Source organism: Populus alba, chromosome 13 (assembly GCF_005239225.2).
Source record: "Populus alba chromosome 13, ASM523922v2, whole genome shotgun sequence".
NCBI classification, from domain to species: domain Eukaryota; kingdom Viridiplantae; phylum Streptophyta; class Magnoliopsida; order Malpighiales; family Salicaceae; genus Populus; species Populus alba.
In genome coordinates, this window is record NC_133296.1 from 4,996,706 (window position 1) to 5,018,242 (window position 21,537).

Here is a 21,537-nt window from a genome sequence, read left to right on the forward strand (position 1 = left end):
TTATTTTTTTAATTTATTTTAAAATATTTTCAACTTTTAATAGACAAAATAAAGTATTAAGAAGTTATTTGAGGCCGTTTAAAAAACGTGACCAATCCATGTTTTCAAAAAGTTTAATTTTTTTTTGTATATTTTGATCATTTTGATATGTTGATTTCAAAAATAATTTTTTAAAAATAAAATAAAAATATTATTTTGATACATTTCAGCATAAAAATTATCTTGAAAAAAACAATTCCAACCGTACTCTCAAACATATCCTTAATTTGGTTTAGGATGATTTAGAAAATTTATTATGTCTTATTTAAGGTTTTATATTGTATTTAAATGTATATATAATTGAAAAAAAAATTTATTTTTTTAAGAATTAAAATTGGGAATATATTGTGAGAAATTTACTATTTTTTTCTTATTTAAAAGATTAGGTTAAATTATAAATTAAAAAAAAGTTAAAGAAGTTGTAAAGAAATTGAAATTAGAGATTTTTTTTTCCAATTGCTGATCATTTTTTCATTTTAATTATAGCTATTTTCAAACTTGAATCAAGTAAATACTCTCATCCATAATTAAAAAAAAAAAAAAAAGTGTACAAAAAATCCATCCTTCTCTCCTCTTGTCCACTTACCCATAATCACCACACGTCTTGCCTCTCTCAATCTACCATTTCAGAAAGACATGAAAGCTAGTATTCCATTGGATTGATTGATGCTCACTCAAATCCAACGAGAACCCATGATTCTTAATCAGATTTCCCTTCGTGCCTCACTCTCAAAATCCTTCCTTTCTCACTTCCCGCGCAAATTCAACCCCACTCCCTCTCTAAAACCCTCCCAAAACCCCCGTAAGGTAACACCAACCCTTTATCATTGTTATTACTATTGCCAACTTTACACGCGAGATATGTTAAAAAATCATGTGTATAACTTCTCATTTCATCGAAATTTAAGTAAATAGCGACGATTTAGTGTTAAAGATATAGGCTTCACATGTAAAAGTTCTCTCCCTCTCTTTTTTTAATTGGATTTTTATATTTTTTTGGCAGTGTTTTAGCTGGGATTTAAGTAGACCAACTCTAGCTTGCTATGCATTCGATGAATTTCCCAACCAAGTAAACGAAGAGAATTTGAAAGGGATTGAGTTTCTGCAGTTGATGGAACACCGTGGGATTTGCGCGAATTGTCAAACATATATATGGATTTTAGACCTTTGTTTGAATTCTGGGTCTTTGGTAGAATGCAAGAAAGTTCATGGGAAGATTTTGAAGTTGGGATTTGGCAATGAAAGTGTTTTGTGTAACAAGCTTGTTGATGTTTATTTTGCGTTAGGTGATTTGGATGGTGTAGTCAAGGTTTTCGAGGATATGCCTAATAGAAGTGTGCGTAGTTGGGATAAGATAATTTCTGGTTTTATGGAAAAGAAAATGAGTAACAGAGTGCTGGATCTATTTTCGTGCATGATTGAGGAAAATGTAAGTCCAACTGAAATTTCTTTTGCCAGTGTTTTAAGGGCTTGTTCTGGCCATAGAGGTGGTATTCGCTATGCAGAGCAGATTCATGCCAGGATTATTTTTCATGGTCTTCTTTGTAGTCCAATTATTTCTAATCCTTTGATTGGTTTGTATGCCAAAAATGGGCTTATAATATCTGCCAGAAAGGTATTTGATAATTTATGCACGAAGGATAGTGTTTCTTGGGTGGCTATGATCTCTGGTTTTTCACAGAATGGATATGAAGAAGAGGCCATTCACCTCTTTTGTGAAATGCATACAGCGGGAATTTTTCCCACTCCCTATGTGTTTTCGAGTGTTCTAAGTGGCTGCACAAAAATAAAGTTATTTGATGTTGGGGAGCAACTTCATGCCCTAGTTTTCAAGTATGGATCCTCTTTGGAAACTTATGTCTGCAATGCTCTTGTCACATTGTATTCCCGAATGCCAAACTTTGTATCTGCTGAAAAAGTTTTCAGAAAAATGCAGTCTAAGGATGAAGTTTCATTTAACTCGCTGATCTCTGGCCTAGCTCAGCAGGGATTTAGTGATGGTGCTTTGGAATTGTTCACGAAAATGAAACGGGATTACTTGAAACCAGACTGTGTTACTGTTGCAAGTCTCTTGAGTGCCTGTGCGTCAAATGGGGCCCTTTGTAAGGGAGAACAGCTTCATTCATATGTGATAAAAGCAGGAATATCTTCAGACATGATTGTTGAAGGTGCTCTGCTTGATCTTTATGTGAACTGCTCTGATATAAAAACAGCCCATGAAATGTTTCTCACAGCACAGACAGAAAATGTGGTTTTGTGGAATGTGATGCTTGTGGCTTTTGGGAAGTTAGATAATTTAAGTGAGTCATTTCGAATATTTAGACAAATGCAGATTGAAGGCCTGATACCTAATCAATTCACCTACCCTAGTATTTTGAGAACTTGCACCTCAGTGGGTGCTCTTGATCTAGGAGAGCAGATTCATACTCAGGTCATAAAGACTGGCTTTCAGTTTAATGTGTATGTTTGTAGCGTGCTCATAGATATGTATGCTAAGCATGGAAAACTAGATACTGCCCATGTAATTCTTAGAACACTCACCGAGGATGATGTTGTGTCATGGACAGCTCTGATCTCAGGGTATGCACAGCACAATTTGTTTGCTGAAGCTCTTAAACATTTCAAAGAAATGCTTAACCGAGGGATCCAATCTGATAACATAGGTTTCTCTAGTGCAATCAGTGCATGTGCAGGTATTCAAGCTCTAAATCAAGGACAACAAATTCATGCTCAATCATATGTTTCTGGTTATTCAGAAGACCTTTCAATTGGTAATGCACTTGTTAGTCTTTATGCCAGATGTGGTAGGATCAAAGAAGCCTACCTGGAATTTGAGAAAATAGATGCCAAAGATAGTATATCATGGAATGGATTGATCTCAGGTTTTGCACAGAGTGGATACTGTGAGGACGCACTGAAGGTCTTTGCTCAAATGAATAGAGCTAAACTAGAAGCTAGTTTTTTCACATTTGGCTCTGCTGTGAGTGCTGCTGCTAATATTGCAAACATAAAACAAGGGAAGCAGATCCATGCGATGATTATAAAAAGAGGGTTTGATTCAGATATTGAAGTTTCCAATGCTTTAATCACATTTTATGCAAAGTGTGGTAGCATTGAAGATGCCAGGAAGGAGTTTTGTGAGATGCCAGAGAAAAATGATGTTTCTTGGAATGCCATGATCACGGGCTATTCTCAACATGGATATGGTAATGAAGCAGTGAATCTTTTTGAGAAGATGAAACAGGTTGGTGAGATGCCAAACCACGTCACTTTTGTTGGACTTTTATCAGCCTGTAGCCATGTGGGGTTGGTTACTAAGGGTCTTGGCTACTTTGAGTCTATGAGCAAAGAGCACGGCTTAGTGCCTAAGCCTGCGCACTATGCGTGTGTTGTGGATCTGATCAGCCGAGCAGGGTTTTTGAGTCGTGCAAGAAAGTTTATCGAGGAGATGCCAATTGAACCAGATGCAACGATTTGGAGGACACTTTTGAGTGCTTGTACAGTTCATAAGAATGTGGAAGTTGGAGAGTTTGCTGCTCACCATCTTCTGGAATTGGAACCTGAAGATTCAGCGACTTATGTTCTTTTGTCAAATATGTATGCTGTGTCTGGGAAATGGGATTGCAGGGATCAGACCAGGCAAATGATGAGAAACAGGGGTGTGAAGAAGGAGCCCGGTCGTAGCTGGATAGAGGTTAAGAATTTCGTTCACGCATTCTATGTTGGTGATCGACTCCATCCACTAGCAGATAAAATATATGAGTTCTTGGCTGAACTAAATAAAAAAGCAGCTGAAATTGGTTATGTCCAAGATCGATATAGCCTTTTGAATGATGTAGAGCAGGAGCAAAAGGATCCAACTGTTTACATTCACAGTGAGAAACTGGCTATTACGTTTGGACTCCTTAGTTTGTCTGACACAGTTCCAATACATGTAATGAAGAACCTTCGTGTATGTAAAGACTGCCACTCATGGATTAAATTTGTATCAAAGATTTCAAATCGAGCAATTATAGTCCGAGATGCATACCGCTTTCATCATTTTGAAGGTGGTATTTGTTCATGTAAAGATTATTGGTAATTGAGAACACTGTGAAGATTATTGGCGAGGCATGAACTATGGGAATTCACAACAGCTGGTAACATCACCTGTCATGTTCTTGAAGTGGGGTGTGAGGTATTGGGTTCATCCTTCATTTACCCACCTACCAATCAATATTCTTAAAAATTATTTTTTGGAAAATTCACTTAAAGATGAAAATGGAGATTTATGAAAACAATATAGCTTCCAAATATAGAGGTCTTCTATTTTGTTTTATGTAGAGCATACTTTCAATTTATCGTGGAGCTTTCATTTGACTTCATCATTCTATTTAAGAAAAATAAGAATGGAATAAAAACGAATGTCTTGTGACATTACATTTTGTTTCATTTGGAAGTTTTGTCAATGATATAAATAATTGCTGCTAAACAAATGACAGTTTCAATTTCTTGTAAGTATATTTTCTGACATGAGCATTTAATTGAATTGGACAGGTGCAATTTTTTTTCTCTAGAAACATACTTACAGAGAATTAGATACTTGAGTTTAGTAATTTTTCTCTCAAAGTTTTTTCATATTTCACTTCCACTTAATTATATCTTCACCTGTTTTAAGTATAAGGTTCTATATATGCAAATACACAGGTAGAATTTCAACATGATGGAAAAACTTGGCAAACCTGTGTTTTATCAACTCTCTATTATGTTTTTCTATGCAGCAGCATGATGTAGAAGTTTAAATCCTGTTTTCACAAACATTGCTGTTGATGGATTTCTTTTTAGTTTTTACTAATAAGAAATGAAATATTCACTCGGTGACTTTGGTCCAAAGTAGCAATGCCCAAGATAGTCATGACCTGGGAATTGGAAGCTGGTAGTTTTGCTGCGTTGTCATCAAGTTATTGCTTATTATCAATCTTTAGTGCAAAGTAATAGCTAATTTTTTTTATTCTGATTGAAATTCTACACTTCTGTCCTCATGACGATAACCAGAAGCAGTGAATTAGAGCATTGTCATCAAGTTGTTGCTTCTTTCCAATCTTTCCTGCAAAATAATATCTAATCTTTGAATCTGACTGAAATGTTAAGTTACTATCCTCATGATGGCAACCAGAAGAGGTGAATTCTCTATTGTTTGTTATTGGATAGGGAGAGTAGAAACTAAAAAGAAATCCTTCAATAGCTATGCTAGTCTATAGTCATTATTTGTGAAACGAACAGTCAAATAATCCATGTTACAATTCATTACTGGCATGCCAATTTGGATCCCAAAATAACATAAATGGCCAAATTTGAATATTTAGGTACGATTTATGTGAATCAAGTATGGTTAATTTTGATCTGTTTGGGCTGATATAAGTATTTTCTTCATGTTTTTCTGTGTGTGGTCTTATTTGAATATTTAACTACGATTTCTATGAATTGATCTGCTTTGATACTTAAAATGTGTAGTAGTGTGCATGTCAACTTCAAAATAACGAGTACTTTTCTTTTGGCTTGGAGCTGTTTATTCCCACATGCTCCAGATGCAACAGGGTGTGCTTTCCTAAGGAAAAATTATTTTTATCCCCGTAATTCCATCATTTTTCTTTTGCAAGGTGAAAAATTAACAGGTTCCTTTTATGGGCTACTTTTTTTTCCTTTTAACTGCAGTTTCTGTCTTGTTTACTCGCAGAAAATTTTGTATACTTGTGAATTGTGATAATTCAATGGGAGAAAACCCATTTTCTCCCGAGTTCTACATCTCTGATTATCCATATTTCTCAGCTCTGGATATTAGTTGAGATTTAACATTGATATGAAGAACTTGGTGGCATTGCTGATAGTGAGTCCTTCCTGAAGGACTCGGATAATTCTTCACCGTTTCTAATTGGAGTTCATATCATAAGGTTTCTGAATCTTTCCTTTCCTGGAGAATGCCATTCTTCATTTATCTCCCATCTCCTTGCATAATTTGTTGTATGTACGTGGAACACTCTGAGATAGATGGTTTTAAGAAGCAAACTTTTCATTGTAAATCCCTCGTCTCGGTGCTCATATCTGCAATGAGTCACCTTATAGCAAGAACCTATCATTCTTTCTCTTTCTCAAACAATGAGTTGTCAATAATGAAGAATGAGATTTAAAAGGAAAAAAAAAAAAAAACCATGGTAATCCAGTGTCAATTATTTTTCCAGCTATAACATAATAGCACACAATCACCAAATCTGTTCACATCTGCTTTTGTGATAATATATTTATATGAGAAAATGCCATCAGCCGGTTTTTATGTTCTATACCTTCTGTTATATCGATTGTGTTTTTTCCTTTTTTTCGAGATAGGTTTGTTCTTTCTATACTTATTATATATCTAACTTGCTTAGGCTTTTTTTTCTTTCCAAAGATTTCAAGACAAGAACAGAGATCAAACCATTTTGTTTGTTAATAAATCAGAGGAAAAGAAGAGAAAAAACAAGCATTTCAAGCACTTCTACAGTGCCCTCTTGCTTTGGTAAGCAGGAAAATTGTCCTAATTCAGGTGGTACCTGTTGAATTCATTTTGTATTAGCAATATTTAATACCATAAAACTTCTTACACCTCCATCCATGCTTCGTCCTTTTACTCATTGATAAAAGGCGTCGTTGAATATGTAAATTATATTCTAGTTTTATAGCTTCTTTCCTTGTTTTGCACTTTATAATAAATGTTAGGTAAGGCTGATGTATCTGATGATGCATGATTGATCTAACTGGTTATGCATTTTTGTTTGCCATTCAACTAAGTTGACTTTCTGTAGAACATGCTACCAAGAGTTTGTTCTAACATGGTTGCTGCTGACTGGCATTAATATCTTATCAGGTGCAGAGACCAAGTTGCCCCCGCTTCAGCCACGTATTGAAATAGGCACCTTTGCTGAGAGAACTATTATTTTATTTGAAACACGTATACTTAAGCCCGAGTATCAAGCAACAATCCATTTGCATTTAAGCTCCGAAGTCCGAAGTACAAACCTCTTTCCTTTTCTCTTGAGTTCTGAACACTCCAAATCTTCATCATGGCCGGTGACCATACCAAGGAGGTGGTGTCCTCTTCCCTTCCCCTTGATGGCCGGGTTGCAATAGTAACCGGTGCTTCAGGTGGCATTGGCCGAGCCATTTCCATCCACCTTCACTCCCTCGGTGCAAGAGTTGTCATCAACTATGCTTCAAGCTCCAAACAAGCTGATCTCCTAGCTTCCGAGCTCAACACCTCAGCACCGTCTTCACATCCTCAAGCAATCGCCATCAAAGCTGACGTTTCAGACCCAGATCAAGTCAAGCAACTATTCAGCAGAACTGAAGAAGAATTTGGCTCAAAGATTCATATACTTGCACATTGTGCTGGGGTGCTCGATCCAAAGTATCCCGTCTTGGCTAACACAACAGTGGAGGATTGGGATATGATCTTTAATGTCAATACTAAAGGGGCATTCCTGTGTTGTCGAGAGGCAACTAATCGGTTGGCTCATGGGGGTGGTGGAAGAATCATCATGATATCAACATCTCTTGTTGGAGCACCCACACCAGGTTATGCAGCCTATACTGCTTCCAAGGCAGCCGTGGAGACAATGACAAGGATAGTGGCCAAGGAGCTGAAGGGGACAGGAATAACTGCTAATTGTGTTGCTCCAGGTCCTGTGGCGACAGAATTGTTTTTTGCAGGTAAAACTGAGGAGACATTAAAGAGAATTGCGGATGCTTGCCCTTTGAACCGACTTGGAGAGCCCGAGGATGTAAGTAAGGTTGTAGGATTCATAGCTAGTGATGCTGGGGAGTGGATCAATGGCCAGGTTATTAGAGTTAACGGTGGATTTATTGTTTAATTGAACTTGTGTGTTTATTTTATTTTCCTTTCCCCTCTCTCTTTTTTTTTTTTCCTCTTCTACCATTTGTAAGTTTTATCTTCATTTTATTAATTGACGTACACTAATAATATTAGAAGCTTAAAGGTTCTCCATTCTTCGAATTAAGATTAAGAAACTAACTAGATGGCGAGGGACAAATACTATTTACCCACACCTATAGCACTATCAATTACAATAGCAGTTTGTATGTTTTTATCTTTTTGCATTTTAATCTTTTTTTTCTTTAATTATTTAATTTCCTTTACTTCCAATTTAGTCCTTAAATTGTGTGTTTATTGAAATTTGGGGTTGATAACTTATTTTAATTTGTTTTTTACATGGTGCGATATCGGAAAATTGTTTCAATTTAAAACCAAAGAACTAAAAAAAAAGACAAGCAATCCTCTTGCTCTTTTTTTTATATTTTTTTAAAAGTGCTTTCAAGTTTGGTTATTTATTTTTTTTTTCAATTTTATCTTTCAATGCTGTGTTAATTAATGTTTTTGATTGATAATTTGTTTTGATTTATTTTTTATATGCACACCATTGTATCAAATAATTGTCCTTACATTGGTTGATAGTTGATTTTATAAATTATTGTTCAGGTCCTTTGTTTTTTAAAAAATTAAAAGTAAAGGGACAAAATTGAAAAATAGAAAAACATTTAAGAAGAATAACATAAGCTATTCATGGAAACTGAGGTAAGGAGAGAGAAAAAAAGAAAAAAAAAAAAAAGGAAAGAATAGATTATTAGAATCATATTAGACCCCCTCCTCCAACACAAGCCACCTTATAAGAAAGATGTTGCCGTGATGAATTCAACGGAATAAAAAACAACATTGATCGGAGCTTGGATAAATACTTATGCGCCACTTTATAAGGAAGATGATTTTATGATTTGTTTTGTTTCCTTTTATATAACAATATTTTGATAGAATTCAATTTTATTACAAAAAAATTCAAACTCTGGTGATTAACTTTGACACTAAAACAAAAATTAAGCTTTTTTCTCCCTTCTTTTTTTACTATTCATGAGGCATGTTTTAAAAATTCTAGTCCCCAAAGATTTTTTGTTTTTCAATTATGATTCTTATTTGTTAAGGGTTTTACATTTTGATCCTAAACTTAATTTTATTAATGTTTTAGTCCTTGAATTTGAAAAAAGAGAGAAAAAGTCATCGAGAAATAGGGGAGGAGAAAGAAAGTGGATGGTTAGGCACATGCTGATGATAAAAAAAAGTTGTTATTGGTGTCAATGAGTCCTATTTGATGAAAAAAGTTTCATTGAGGTATTTTTTACACCTTATCTTGTTGGAAAAGAAATTGGAGATCGAGATTATTTTTTTGAAATTTGGGCTAATATTTGGTTTTTAAAGGGTGTTTTGAGGTTAGATATAAGTTTATTGAGATATATGAAGCATTTCTTACATGTTTTTAAGTGAAAAAAAGGTTGAAAACGAGTTTTTTTTTAGTCCAAGGAGTTGGACTTTGATTTTTTGACAACCTTTTGGCCTCCTAAGATGATTGGAGTACAACTAGTGAATAACACGTCATCTACCACTACATATGAAACAACATATGTTTTTTGTTAATAAAAATAATGGATGAATGATGTGTCAACCACCCATTTTAAGAAAAAGAAGAAAAAAAACCAACTGTAAAAGCCTAACCTGCTTTTAAATGAGCAAGGTAAGATGACCCACCTACACCTAAATACTTCAATCAATTTATTTAAAATTCATTAAAATAAATTGTTTTAAAATATTTTTGGGATATTATTTTATTAAATACCCTTCCATTTCTACTTTGTTTTCAAATAAGACTAATATATATATATATATATATATATATATATATATATATATATATATATATACTATTAGCAAGTTCTCTTTTTGTAAAGCCCTTCATAATATATTCTTTTTAAATTTAACGTGGTTGCTTTCTTGCTCATGTATATTTTTAATATTGTATAATTAAATAGTTTTTTTTTTAAGTTATTAAATCAAACCAAGTTCATAACTTGAATTGCAAGTTTGATGGTTAACTTGGATTAATCCAAAATATCTTCATCTTAATATTTTTAAAAAATTAAAATGAAATCATCTTGTAATTTTTTAAAAGTCAAATTGTGTTTCGACCAGGTTAGTCTGGTCACATTTGGAGCACACCAAGTTGACCTAGTAGAATTTTATAGTTTTTAATCTAATTGGTTTTAGAGTTTTACTAATTTTTATTTTCCATTGAAATGATTTTAGAATTACATTTCTTCATGTAAAATTTATTATTTATTATTATATTCTTAGTTACAAGTGAGAATTTATTTTGGAGATTAAATTTTTTATATATTTTCTAAGAATATTAAGTTTTTTTTCCACTTATATAAATGTTTTAAGAGAAATTGTATGTGTGTGTGTGTGTGTAAATATATATATATATATATATATATATATATATATATATATATATATATATATATATATATTTTAGAAATGAGTGTGTTCATTATTTTATGGTTCAATTCTAACCAAGTATTAACTTTGACTGCTGGACCATATCGTCAACATTATGTACAATGATTCAATCAAACCAACAAAAGTAGTTGGTAATTAATTAGAAAAATTAAAAAAACTACATATATGAATTATGAGTATGATAAGGTTCCAAAAAATTTAAGTAGCTTAAGAGCAAGGTTTATGTGTTGAATAATCAGTTAATCTCTTAGTTCTAGTAATCTGATTCATTATGCCTTACCAAGGTGGCTGGTCTTCGTGCCTGGTAGGCTAAAGTAGTTGATGGCTAGTACCTACAAAAAATTCTCTTTTATAAAAGTGAAGACTCTTAGATGTTTAAGTATCTTTTAAGAGAGAGAAAATACAATGATATTTTAAAAAGAAAGACTTTGAAAATATATATATGCTAAAAATGTTGAGAATGAAGAGATTATGAACCTGGAGTTTGAAGGATTCATAGGGTATTTATATCTTATGAGTCTTGTTCTTTTATGAAGAGAAAAGGTTGAAGAGATATTTCACCTATGTGATATGTGATATTGATACGCAAAGACTTGTAAAAATACTCGATTACCATGATGAGTTTGTTGAATTTTCTTCGTATAAGACGAGGGGTGAAAACCCAAGGTAATATATCGGAGAGCCCATGTGTAGGGGCATGTACCCTGGTTGAAAAAAAAATTTCTAAGTATATAGGGGGGAACAATAAAGGAACCCATACTTAGAAATTATCCAGGAGGGTAAGGTGAAGCCATAAAAGAATTCATATCTAGAAATTTTTTCTAATAGTTGAAGAAACTCATAGAAAAAGAGCCTATACTTAGAAAAACTTCTATGTGATTGAGGGAACCCATGAATGATGGAGCCCATATTTAGAAAATTTCTAAGTAACTAGAAGGAACCTATGAAAAGAACCCATTAAAGGAACTTATTAAGGGTAGAGATCGTACTTGGAAAATTTATAAGGGAGGAACCCATTCAAGGTAGAGCCCATACTTAGAAAATTTCTAAGTGTCCGAGAGGAACCCATTAAATATGGTGTTACTGCATTAGAGAAATCATGTTCATAACTTAGAGAGTGGTGCTATTGCATTAGGGAGACCTCATACCCATCCTTTGAAGAGTGGTGTTATTGCATTAAGGAAATCAAATCCATCCCTTTGAGTGTAGTTCTATTACATTAGAAAGACCTTATATTCATCCCTTACAAAGTGGTGCTATTATATTAGGAAGACTTATATCTATCCCTTGAAGAGTGATGTTATTGTGTTAGAGAGACTAAGTCCATCATTTGAAGAGTGATGCTATTGCACTATGAAGATAAAATCTATCCCTTGAAGAGTTGTGCTCACCTAGCAGATGGAGCTTCTTTTTTTTTGTGTGTTGTATTATAGCCCCTAAGTCCAATGATAATTTTTGACACATACAAGCCATCATGAAAAAATTTTGTGGGCGTAGCTATAGACATAGTTATGGGCATCGTTGTGGGTGTAGTCGTTGGCGTAACCACATGGGGTGTAGTCTTGGGTGTAATTTCAGGTATAACCGTTGGCATGTTATTGGCGTAGACGTAGACATAGCCACTAGCATAGCTACTGTTGTGTTGGGGTTTTGTTATCCATGAAAAGGGCTTTTGAGGAATAGGAATGAACTGATTTTTTGTTCATTTTCCACATACAATGCCAATGATGAGATCCTCGAAAATTCAAGTAGCTTAAGAACAATATTTATGTATTGGATAATCGGTTAATTTGATTCATTTTTTCTAGAGAAGGTGGATGGTAGCTTATACCTGATATCTGGTAGGTTAAGGTGGTTGATTGCTGGTACCTATAAAATATCTTTTTTTGTAGATATGACGACTCTCATATATTTAAATAATTATCTATTTAGAGAGAGAAAATACAATGATATTTTAGAGGAATATACTCTAAAATTATGTTTGTTAGAAATATTGAGAATGAAGATATTGTGAACCTGGAAATTGAAAGATTTGTGGAGTATTAATAGCCTATGAGTCTTCATTTTTAATGGAGAGGAGGGATAAAAGAATCATTTCACCCCTGTGATATTATGAGTTGTATTCAACTCAAAATAATACGTATTGAATTAATATAAAATATTAAAAAACCCACATGGATATCCTACAAAATTACCAAGAGAGTGTTAGGCCCAAACGAGTTGCCTAAGTTTATTAGAAGCATAAAATGGGCTTAAACGCGTTGCCCAGAGCCCATGGTTGTTGGGCTTTTAATCCTATTAAATTTAAGTTCGTAAGAGTAAAACTGTTTTTTATATATACATAAATGACTTAAAAATCCATCTTATTTTATAATTTTCACACACATGACATAATAAAATTAACTATTATAGATAAATACATCATTTACAATACGAATAACATGAATAACATTTAAAAAATTCACATAAAAAATATATATCCAAAAAAGTTGATAAAAATTACAGTCAAGTTGTTAAAAAATATATATTTTTTTCGTATTCATTTCTTATAACTTTTTGCTAGAGAATATCTAAGGCAATTAATAATGTGCTTTTATAAAAGCAATTATAATTAAATATACTATTCAGGTTTTTAATTTCAATAATTGCTCATACCTATTAATAATATTTTTAAAAAAAAATTAAAAGAGTTTATGTTGTGCACTTTCATTTTATTAGAGAATGTAATGCAGATGAAATTATGAAGCAATTAGAACCAACCACGAAATCAAACATGATTATTTGAAGCATGCAAAATAGACCATCATGCCTACAAGTAGCTTTAATTACAATTAAAAAAATAATAATTTAGTATATCCATAATTTCATGATGAGACGTGGTAATATCATGCTCCAATAAAGAAAAAAGAAGAAATGTCAATTTATAACTATAAGGTAGTGTTTCGAATGTTGATAAAGATGAATGGAATAAAATAATTTATTTTATAAAGTTATTTGGTGTATTTTTAGATATTATAAAAAATTAATTTTTATTATGTCTAAGATTGTTTCAGAAGAAAAATTTTTCTCTAACTAAAAAAGATAGTATAAATTTGTTAAATTTTCTGCACAAAAATTGATTTATGTTAACATAAAAATAAAAGTAATTATCATTATAGTTTTCAAACTTGATTAAAGGGTCAACTTGGGATGAAGTCAGGATCACGGATAAAATCAACCATTGACTTGGTCAAATTAGTGCAAGGGTTAGGTTGACCATTAACCCTAGTCAGTATAAGAATAAAAATAGTTATTCTCAACTCAGGGCAAGGACCGAGTTAGGATAGGGTTGACCATTGACCAGGGTTAATTTAAGAATAAAAAGAGTTATTATCATTGTTTTAAAACTCAACTAGAAGATCGAATTGAATCAAGGCCCGAGTCATTGGTCAGATTGACCATTGATCCAGATCAACGTAACAATAAAAGTAGTTATTATCATAAGTTTAAAACCTGACTTGGATATTGACTCGAGTCAAGGCCTGAGTCGTAGGTCTGGTTGAGCATTGTCTCGGTTCAACTCAAGTATAAAAGTGATTATTATCTTAATTTTAAAACTTAATTGAGGGATCAACCCGAGACAACGCCTTGGTAATGGGTTGGGAGGGTAAATCTGGGTTGACCCAAGTCGATGTATATATAAAAGTTGATATTATTATAGTTTTAAAACTTTACTTGGGAATCGAGACAAAGCCCAGGTCACGGTTCGGAAGGATCAACCGGAGTTGATTTAAATAAAAAATAATCAAAACAACCTTATTTTAACAAAAACAAATTTTTTAAAAAATAATGAACTTTTTACTCATGTTTTATCTAGGGTTGAATGGGTAACAAGTTGACCTAGGTTTTTAACTGGGTCATCAAATCAATTCTTCCTATATTTTTTCTTAAACTCATACCAATCTAAACCTTGAATCGGCTATGTCATGTCCACTGTCTATCAAATATAAAATAAAATAAATTGTCCAATTCAATGTACATTAAACACAAAACAATTATTTGTCTATTGTAATCTAGGAGGGGTTTGGGAACATGGTTCAACCACACTTTTCAAAAATTTTGAATTTTTTTGGGTGTTTTTTTTTTATTGTTTTAATGTGCTGATATCAAAAATAAATTTTAAAAAATAAAAAAAATATTATTTTATTATAATTCTAAATAAAAAATACTTTAAAAAGTAATCTCTAACATTGTCCTTAACATCCTCCCAACCCTTAATCCTTTTGGTATAGGTGTATTAATTGATTGGCCTTTAGAGTGTAGCTTCAAGGGTTAGTGTAGTAGCATCGACTACATATTTTTTACTGGTAGAACCATAGTTATTAAACCCTCATCAGCTCGGGACTTGATCAACTCGGTGGCTGGATCGGTCCAGATAAGGTAAAAGACCGGGATAAGCAAAAACCCGACGAAACCCGATTGACATGTGACCTAGGGGACTAGACAAAACCTAATTTTTTTTTTCAAAAGTGTTTTTTCTCCTAGCTAGAACCCATTATTTTATTTTATTTTTTTGTTAGTTATTAATCATTTTCAAAGTTCACTATATAAATATTAGAAGAATGTTTTATTTTTTAAATGTGTGATTTGAAGCCTTTTAATATATATACTCAATATTCACAAGATAAAAATTATATTTTTTCAATGTGGCACAAAAAAACCTTTTTAGTTTAAATACTTTAACTTAAAAAAATAACATACTAACATAATATTTTTTCAATGTGGGATAGAAAAACCTTATGAAATAATCTTTTAAACTTTATTATTTATAATATATATAGTTTATATTCATATGAATTTTTTCTTAATTTTTTCATATGAAATATTAAAATTTTAAATATATTTTTTAATTTTTCCGAGTTGATTCTGGTTATTTTGGTTGATTTTGGGTCAACTCGCGTAACCCGAGATCCAGTTTTTTGACCGGGTCAATCTCTAGATTGGGTATGATAACTATGAGCAGAACACAATGTAGAATATAGAGTGTGATTATTTTGTGATTAAAAAATATTTTTTAATTTTTTAATTTTTAATTTTTTATAAATTCATATTGTTTTAATATATTGATATAAAAAATAAATTTATAAAATAAAAAATTATTTTAATAATTTTCAAATAACTTTTTTTTAAAAAAAAAAAAAAAAACAATATCTCTTCACGTTTACAGACAGCACCGTAATAATCCAAACAGTCTGACCTGCCGTGTTCAATCCAAAAGTCTATTTAAAAATTATTTTAAATAGAATCTTGCTTTGGTACTTTAAAGTTGAAACCCATCTTCTCCTTCTTCAGCAACACGACATCATGGCCGCCCCATCACCTCTACTGTCTCTCCCTCTCCATGATCGTGTAGCCATAGTCACAGGCTCATCCCGTGGCATTGGCAAAGCCATAGCCATCCACTTGGCTTCACTTGGTGCGAAACTTGTTATCAATTACACTTCCAACAAGGAACAGGCTGATCTTGTTGCTAATGACATCAATTCTTCCTGTGTTGACAATACCCCACGAGCCATAGTAGCCCAAGCTGATGTTTCCGATCCAGCCCAGGTCAAGTTTCTCTTTGATGAGGCTGAAAGAGTCTTTGGCTCTCAACTTCATATCTTGGTTAACTGTGCTGGTGTATTGGATCCTAAATATCCTTCCATTCCCAACACTTCCTTGCAGGATTTTGATCATATTTTCAGGTATTTTTATAAACCAACAAAGAGATGTCTTTTTACTTTAGCTCTTTTTTTTTTTTTTGCTTTTGTTTTTAGTAAATAGTGAATTTCCTGTATGATAGCTTGAAGGTAAAACAAAAATGTATGTTTTGATATGCTGTCGGAAAATAACTGAAATAAATTATTACTCGATGACTGACTCAGATTCTGGATAAAGTTTGGCTTTTGAGAATAATTCTTTCGAGCAATGATTCAATGAGAACACCTAGTTATAGTAGTAAAATTAGCAGAAAAATATCAATGTTACATCAATTAGAAAACAAACCAAATATTGCACATGATAATTTAAGATCAACAAGTACATAATGCTTGAATTGTCAGCTTGAAGCTGGGAAGACAAAAACATTGATGGTATATTCTGGGCATATGCAAAGGGTGCTCTTCTTTCCCTTATTTTTTTCCCAGTCCAATATGGGTAGGTTGCTTGAAACCAGATCATTAACGGTCTGTTTAGCTTTACTTGGACATTTTAGTAAGAAATTGATAACCTAATGTTATCTAAATAACTTGGCTCAGGAGAGGGTACTTGAAATTTTATAGTGAAGTTGAACGTGGGGACCTATAAAGAGTTGTTTTTTAGGGCAAAGAATTTGTAACAAATTCCAACTCAGATTAATGGTATAATGTATACAAGTTCCTGTTTGTATCTCATTTCAAAGCAGCATGATTTATGACTTAACTTTAAAAACGTTGTCTTTGTCAGTGTCAACACTAGAGGTGCATTTTTATGCTGCAAGGAAGCAGCAAATCGGCTGAAACATGGTGGTGGTGGTCGGATAATAGTGTTATCATCATCTATGGTCGGTGGATTGATGCCTGGATTTGGGGCATATGCAGCATCAAAGGCTGCAGTGGAGACAATTATAAGGATATTAGCTAAGGAACTGAAGGGAACTAGAATTACTGCAAATTGTGTTGCACCAGGGCCTGTTGCAACAGAGATGTATTTTGCTGGAAAAACTGAGGAGCAGATAAAGAAGAACATAGAGTCATCCCCACTAGGCCGGCTTGGTGAGACCAAGGACATTGCAGAGGTTGTTGGGTTTATGGCTACTGATGCTAGTGAGTGGATTAATGGGCAGGTAATTCGGGCCAATGGTGGTTATGTATAGGATTTGAAAAATTCATCCTACTAGTTTTTGAAAGAATAATTCTCTACGTTTTAAAAGTTTCTGTTCAAAGTTGTGTCAACTAGCTTGAATTGCATGCTAGGCACAAATGCAGACAAGTATGAAAAGGCTTCTCTCGTATTTGTTAATTTACCTTGAATAAACCACTTCCTCTGGCAATACATGTCCTGTACAGAATTCAAAACAGAAGATGAGGTTCTGATTTGCATTTGACCATCATTGAATGTATTTGCTTAGCAAAATCAAGCGAGACCCACTGAATGAGCTCTATTTTGTGAATCAGTTCTGTCTCCTCGTCCAGGTTGTGAGCTACTAATGCATGCTTGATCTACTTGGTTGAACTAACAGAGATATGTATTATATGTTTGAATGTTGTTTCCCCAGGATGGCAAGTTTAACTTCAGTTAACTATGCTTGAATGTTTCTTCAGGATTTGAGGTTGGTAATTTTTAGACCAGTATTTGTAGCCATCCTTACTGCGAAACAGGGATGTTGCCTTTATGCGTGAACGTAAAATCTTTATCGAAGGTTATTTATATACGTTCTATACTCTGCACTGCATGCATGACAATGACATCGCTTTTTTGCAACATTCAGAAGGCATAAATTTCTTTTTTGGCACAACCATGTTGAACATTTCAGGGCAGAGTTCCACCTATCCGGATGCTGCTGTCATGAACCTGGATGACAACAGCTGCCCCATTTGTTAGAATTAATGAAGCTGACAACCCCACAAAAAAGAGATGTGTTGCAGGGGACATCCTACGGAGAGCTTTCGAGAGAGAAAAATGAAGGAAATTAGGAAACCTAAATAACTGATCGAATAATCATCTAATAATATTCTATCTAACATAAGCTGCGTCTCATGCAAGTTAATACATATATTTCTGGTTTTTTATATTGAATTATCAAACATGTTTGGGTTTTCGAGGAAAATAGTTTCAAGGGATGGAAGAAAAAGGAAGAAAACCCAGCCCAATATTTTTGAAGTACTTAATATACATGAAACAAACATATATGCATTTGATGGTAATCCATAATTCAGAAAACAATAACAGGTCTCTCAATTAAAATGCTAATTGATTAATCAAGTTTTTATTAGTATATTTTTACCAATAAAACACTGGATTAAGAAAGATTTACGGGTATAAATTTTCAAGAAAACAAGTATGCCCAATAAAGGCGTGATAGGCTTGACAGTGTGCCAAGCCTTGGGAGCGCTGGGTCTTATATTAGCCAGACACAGACGCGATTAGACTTGGTAGTGTGCCAACACCAGAAACATCGATTTTGGCAGTGTGTTAAGCTCAATGTACATCCTTCTTTGGGAACGCCTAAAGGAATGACCATCCTCCATTGGCACGCCCACCATCCTCTCTCGGGCACACTTAAGGGAATGACCACATCCTTCCTTAGCACACCTAATGGAATAACTATCCTTGCTAAATGACCATCATTTCTTAGCATGTCCACCATCTTTACTGGGACATGCCTAAAGGAATGACCATCCTACCTGGAGCACGTCCAAGGATATGACCCTCCTCCTTTAAGTCTAGTCTAGGGGAAGAGCTCAACCTCTATGGATTTGGCTACATTTGACATCTTGAACTCTAATCTCCCTATATATTTTGAGTTTATAAAAGTTCTTTGGGAACCCACTATATTTATATCAAACTTTAATATAGATGTAAATGATATTTATATCTAATTAAATGCTATCAATATAAAATTACATTCCAGACCTTCGTCTTCATAGAAGGACAAGACTTATGGACTATAAATACACTATAAGATATTTAAAATAAAAATTCACAATCTTCATTAAAAATAATTTTAAGAAAAATAACAATTCCTCTCGAATTTACTCGTTTTAAGAAAAATCTAGTTTGTTTCACCATTAATCCTTTATCTCATACTTAGTTTTATGTACTTTTCTAAAATAATATATTTACTTTATTAAAAAGCAAACTTTTTTAACAAATACTTCTAGTTTTTTTATAAAAAAAAATTGAACTTCAAGCTTCTTAAATGATAAATATATAAGGCCAAATAAAAATATGAACTATGTTTTTTGGCACAAGTTCTTTCTTTATGATAGTAATTAGTATCTTAGTCTGTGTGATCGTCATAATAATAGTTAAGAGCCATGAGAATGTAAGGTGATCGTGAATATATCCTTTGGTGTTCCTTTTAGATGCTCTGATTAAATACTAGTGACATTGGAGAGAATTTATTCGGTGAAAACATAGGTAATCTTGTCTGATCACACTTGCTTCTTCCACCATGATATAATTTTCCATTGCTTGTTTGATACTAAGAAGATTTCTATGAGGGAGAGTATATAACATTTCTCATAAAAAATAGTTATAGACTCCATTAATCAAGGTTTCAGTTATAATGAGTTCAAGAAGTCTTTTGATGTTGAGAATTTCCTTATTAAACCTTTAAAGATAGATTATAATGTTCATATCTTCTTACTATGTGATGATTAAAAGCTTGGTAATGCTGTTTTTAGCTATAATATTTATATTAAAGCACGAGATGAGTTTAGAGTCGAGATCATTAAAATAAAAAATAGAGTCGGATTTTAAACCATAATACCATACATGTGCAAATCCATAAAACATTATTGGAAGAACTTTGCACATAGAACCATTGTCTTGTGTGACATGCTTTAGGATGCTTCTCATGTTTTATATGTGATCTCGAAGGTTAGTGAATTCCTTATAGTTGTCTAGGTTGGCTTTTGCATAGACATATGTTTTGGAGAGTCGAATGTACAATATTCTTTGACAAAATAAAGATTCTCCTACTTGATAAGAGTTATGCTTAAGAACTTCTAGAGTCCTAGATTTCATCTCACACTTAGGTTTTTTTTTTTTTTTTTATAAGGTGTGTGTGAGTGAGACTCAAATGGAGATCGATAATGACTAAATCCTTATTTGAAGTGTCTTATGTGAGAGCGATGAATGCAACTCCTTTTAAGTGTAGGGGTGCCGCAGGTCAAATATTTTGTATTTTTCATTAAAAAAATGTATATGAAGGTTGTTTAGATGTATTTTTATAGTTTAAAAAATTTAAATGCAAATCAAGAAGTTTATGCACATATATAATCAAATAAACCGAAAATTATGTGTGTTAATAAATAAATAAAAAATCATCAATGACACTTAAGAATAAAATTTGAAAAACCAAGAAAAAGATGTAGATCAATATATTTAATCTTGCAAGACTGAATATTTACCCGATCATGTTTGCTAATTTTTGTTTATTAAAACATTTTTTTATTTAATCAAACGATAATAGAAATAGATAAACATATTAAATTGATTGAATAAAATAAAAAGAAAAAAATAACATGTAAGGCTACACATATTAGAAATATCATTTGAAAATAAATATTTTTTATTTTTAAAAAATATAATTGATGTACACAAAAGATAAAAAAAATCATAAATAAATCAGAAAAGCCTTTTCGAAAATTAAATGTATAACCAAAAAATCATCATCATTTAAAAGAGGCTCTCTAAACACAATAAAAAAGAAAAAGGGTATTAATATAAATATAATTAAGTTTATTTTAAAAAAAAAATCAATTAAAATATAAAAAATAAAAAAAAGAGTTAGGTGTGGCTAGGCTAAGCAAATTTAACCAGCCCGCCTAACCTATTTCATAAGGGACCATGCATCTAAGCCATTCTTATTTAAAAAACCACGTGACTGAGATTTTTATTTAACTACCATAGGATGAACTATATACCATCTATCTTATTTAAAAAAAAAAACAAAAAATATATTGCCTACCGAAATTAAACAACGCGTAATATATAAATTACAAATAATGAGTATTTCTATTATCCATTCCTTTAAACCGAAAACAACTAGTCTGAGAACATAATTTTCTCTTGAAGAGTCACTTGATTTATTTTTTTGTCTTTATTAGTATGGTATTTTTAAACCAATTTTACTAGCATGTAATCCATGCTCAAAACTTATGTATTTGTAAGAAAATATATTTTTTTCAAATGCTAAATAATAATATAAAATATAATTTTATTTATAAATCGACTAAACCTATTAGATATCACTTACTTAGTTAATGATTATTGCTATCATTTTTAATTTATTTGAAAGAGAGCAAAAACTTTATTCTTAAACCAAGATCGTTATTAAAAGACTAAAAAAATCGGATGAAACCGTGTGGAGGTCTTCTTCCACTATAGGGTGT

The 21,537-nt window shown here is 32.4% G+C and overlaps 3 protein-coding genes across 3 annotated transcripts; all 3 read left to right on the plus strand.

The window, feature by feature from the left end:
* Window positions 1–583: 583 nt before the first annotated feature.
* On the plus strand, window positions 584–4,148 carry LOC118036412 (pentatricopeptide repeat-containing protein At4g13650). Its single transcript, XM_035042093.2, has 2 exons — window positions 584–846; window positions 1,043–4,148. Exons 1-2 carry the CDS (start codon window positions 706–708, stop codon window positions 4,118–4,120), a joined length of 3,219 nt encoding a protein of 1,072 aa, XP_034897984.1. The 5' UTR covers window positions 584–705; the 3' UTR covers window positions 4,121–4,148.
* Window positions 4,149–6,942: 2,794 nt separating this feature from the next.
* On the plus strand, window positions 6,943–8,056 carry LOC118036413 (NADPH-dependent aldehyde reductase-like protein, chloroplastic). The gene has a single exon (XM_035042094.2). The coding sequence runs from the start codon at window positions 7,116–7,118 to the stop codon at window positions 7,920–7,922; it is 807 nt and encodes a 268-aa protein (XP_034897985.1). The 5' UTR covers window positions 6,943–7,115; the 3' UTR covers window positions 7,923–8,056.
* A 7,645-nt stretch (window positions 8,057–15,701) lies between these two features.
* On the plus strand, window positions 15,702–17,849 carry LOC118036411 (NADPH-dependent aldehyde reductase-like protein, chloroplastic). Its single transcript, XM_035042091.2, has 2 exons — window positions 15,702–16,143; window positions 16,883–17,849. The coding sequence occupies exons 1-2, from the start codon at window positions 15,761–15,763 to the stop codon at window positions 17,289–17,291; spliced, it is 792 nt and encodes a 263-aa protein (XP_034897982.1). The 5' UTR covers window positions 15,702–15,760; the 3' UTR covers window positions 17,292–17,849.
* The last annotated feature ends 3,688 nt before the right edge of the window (window positions 17,850–21,537 follow it).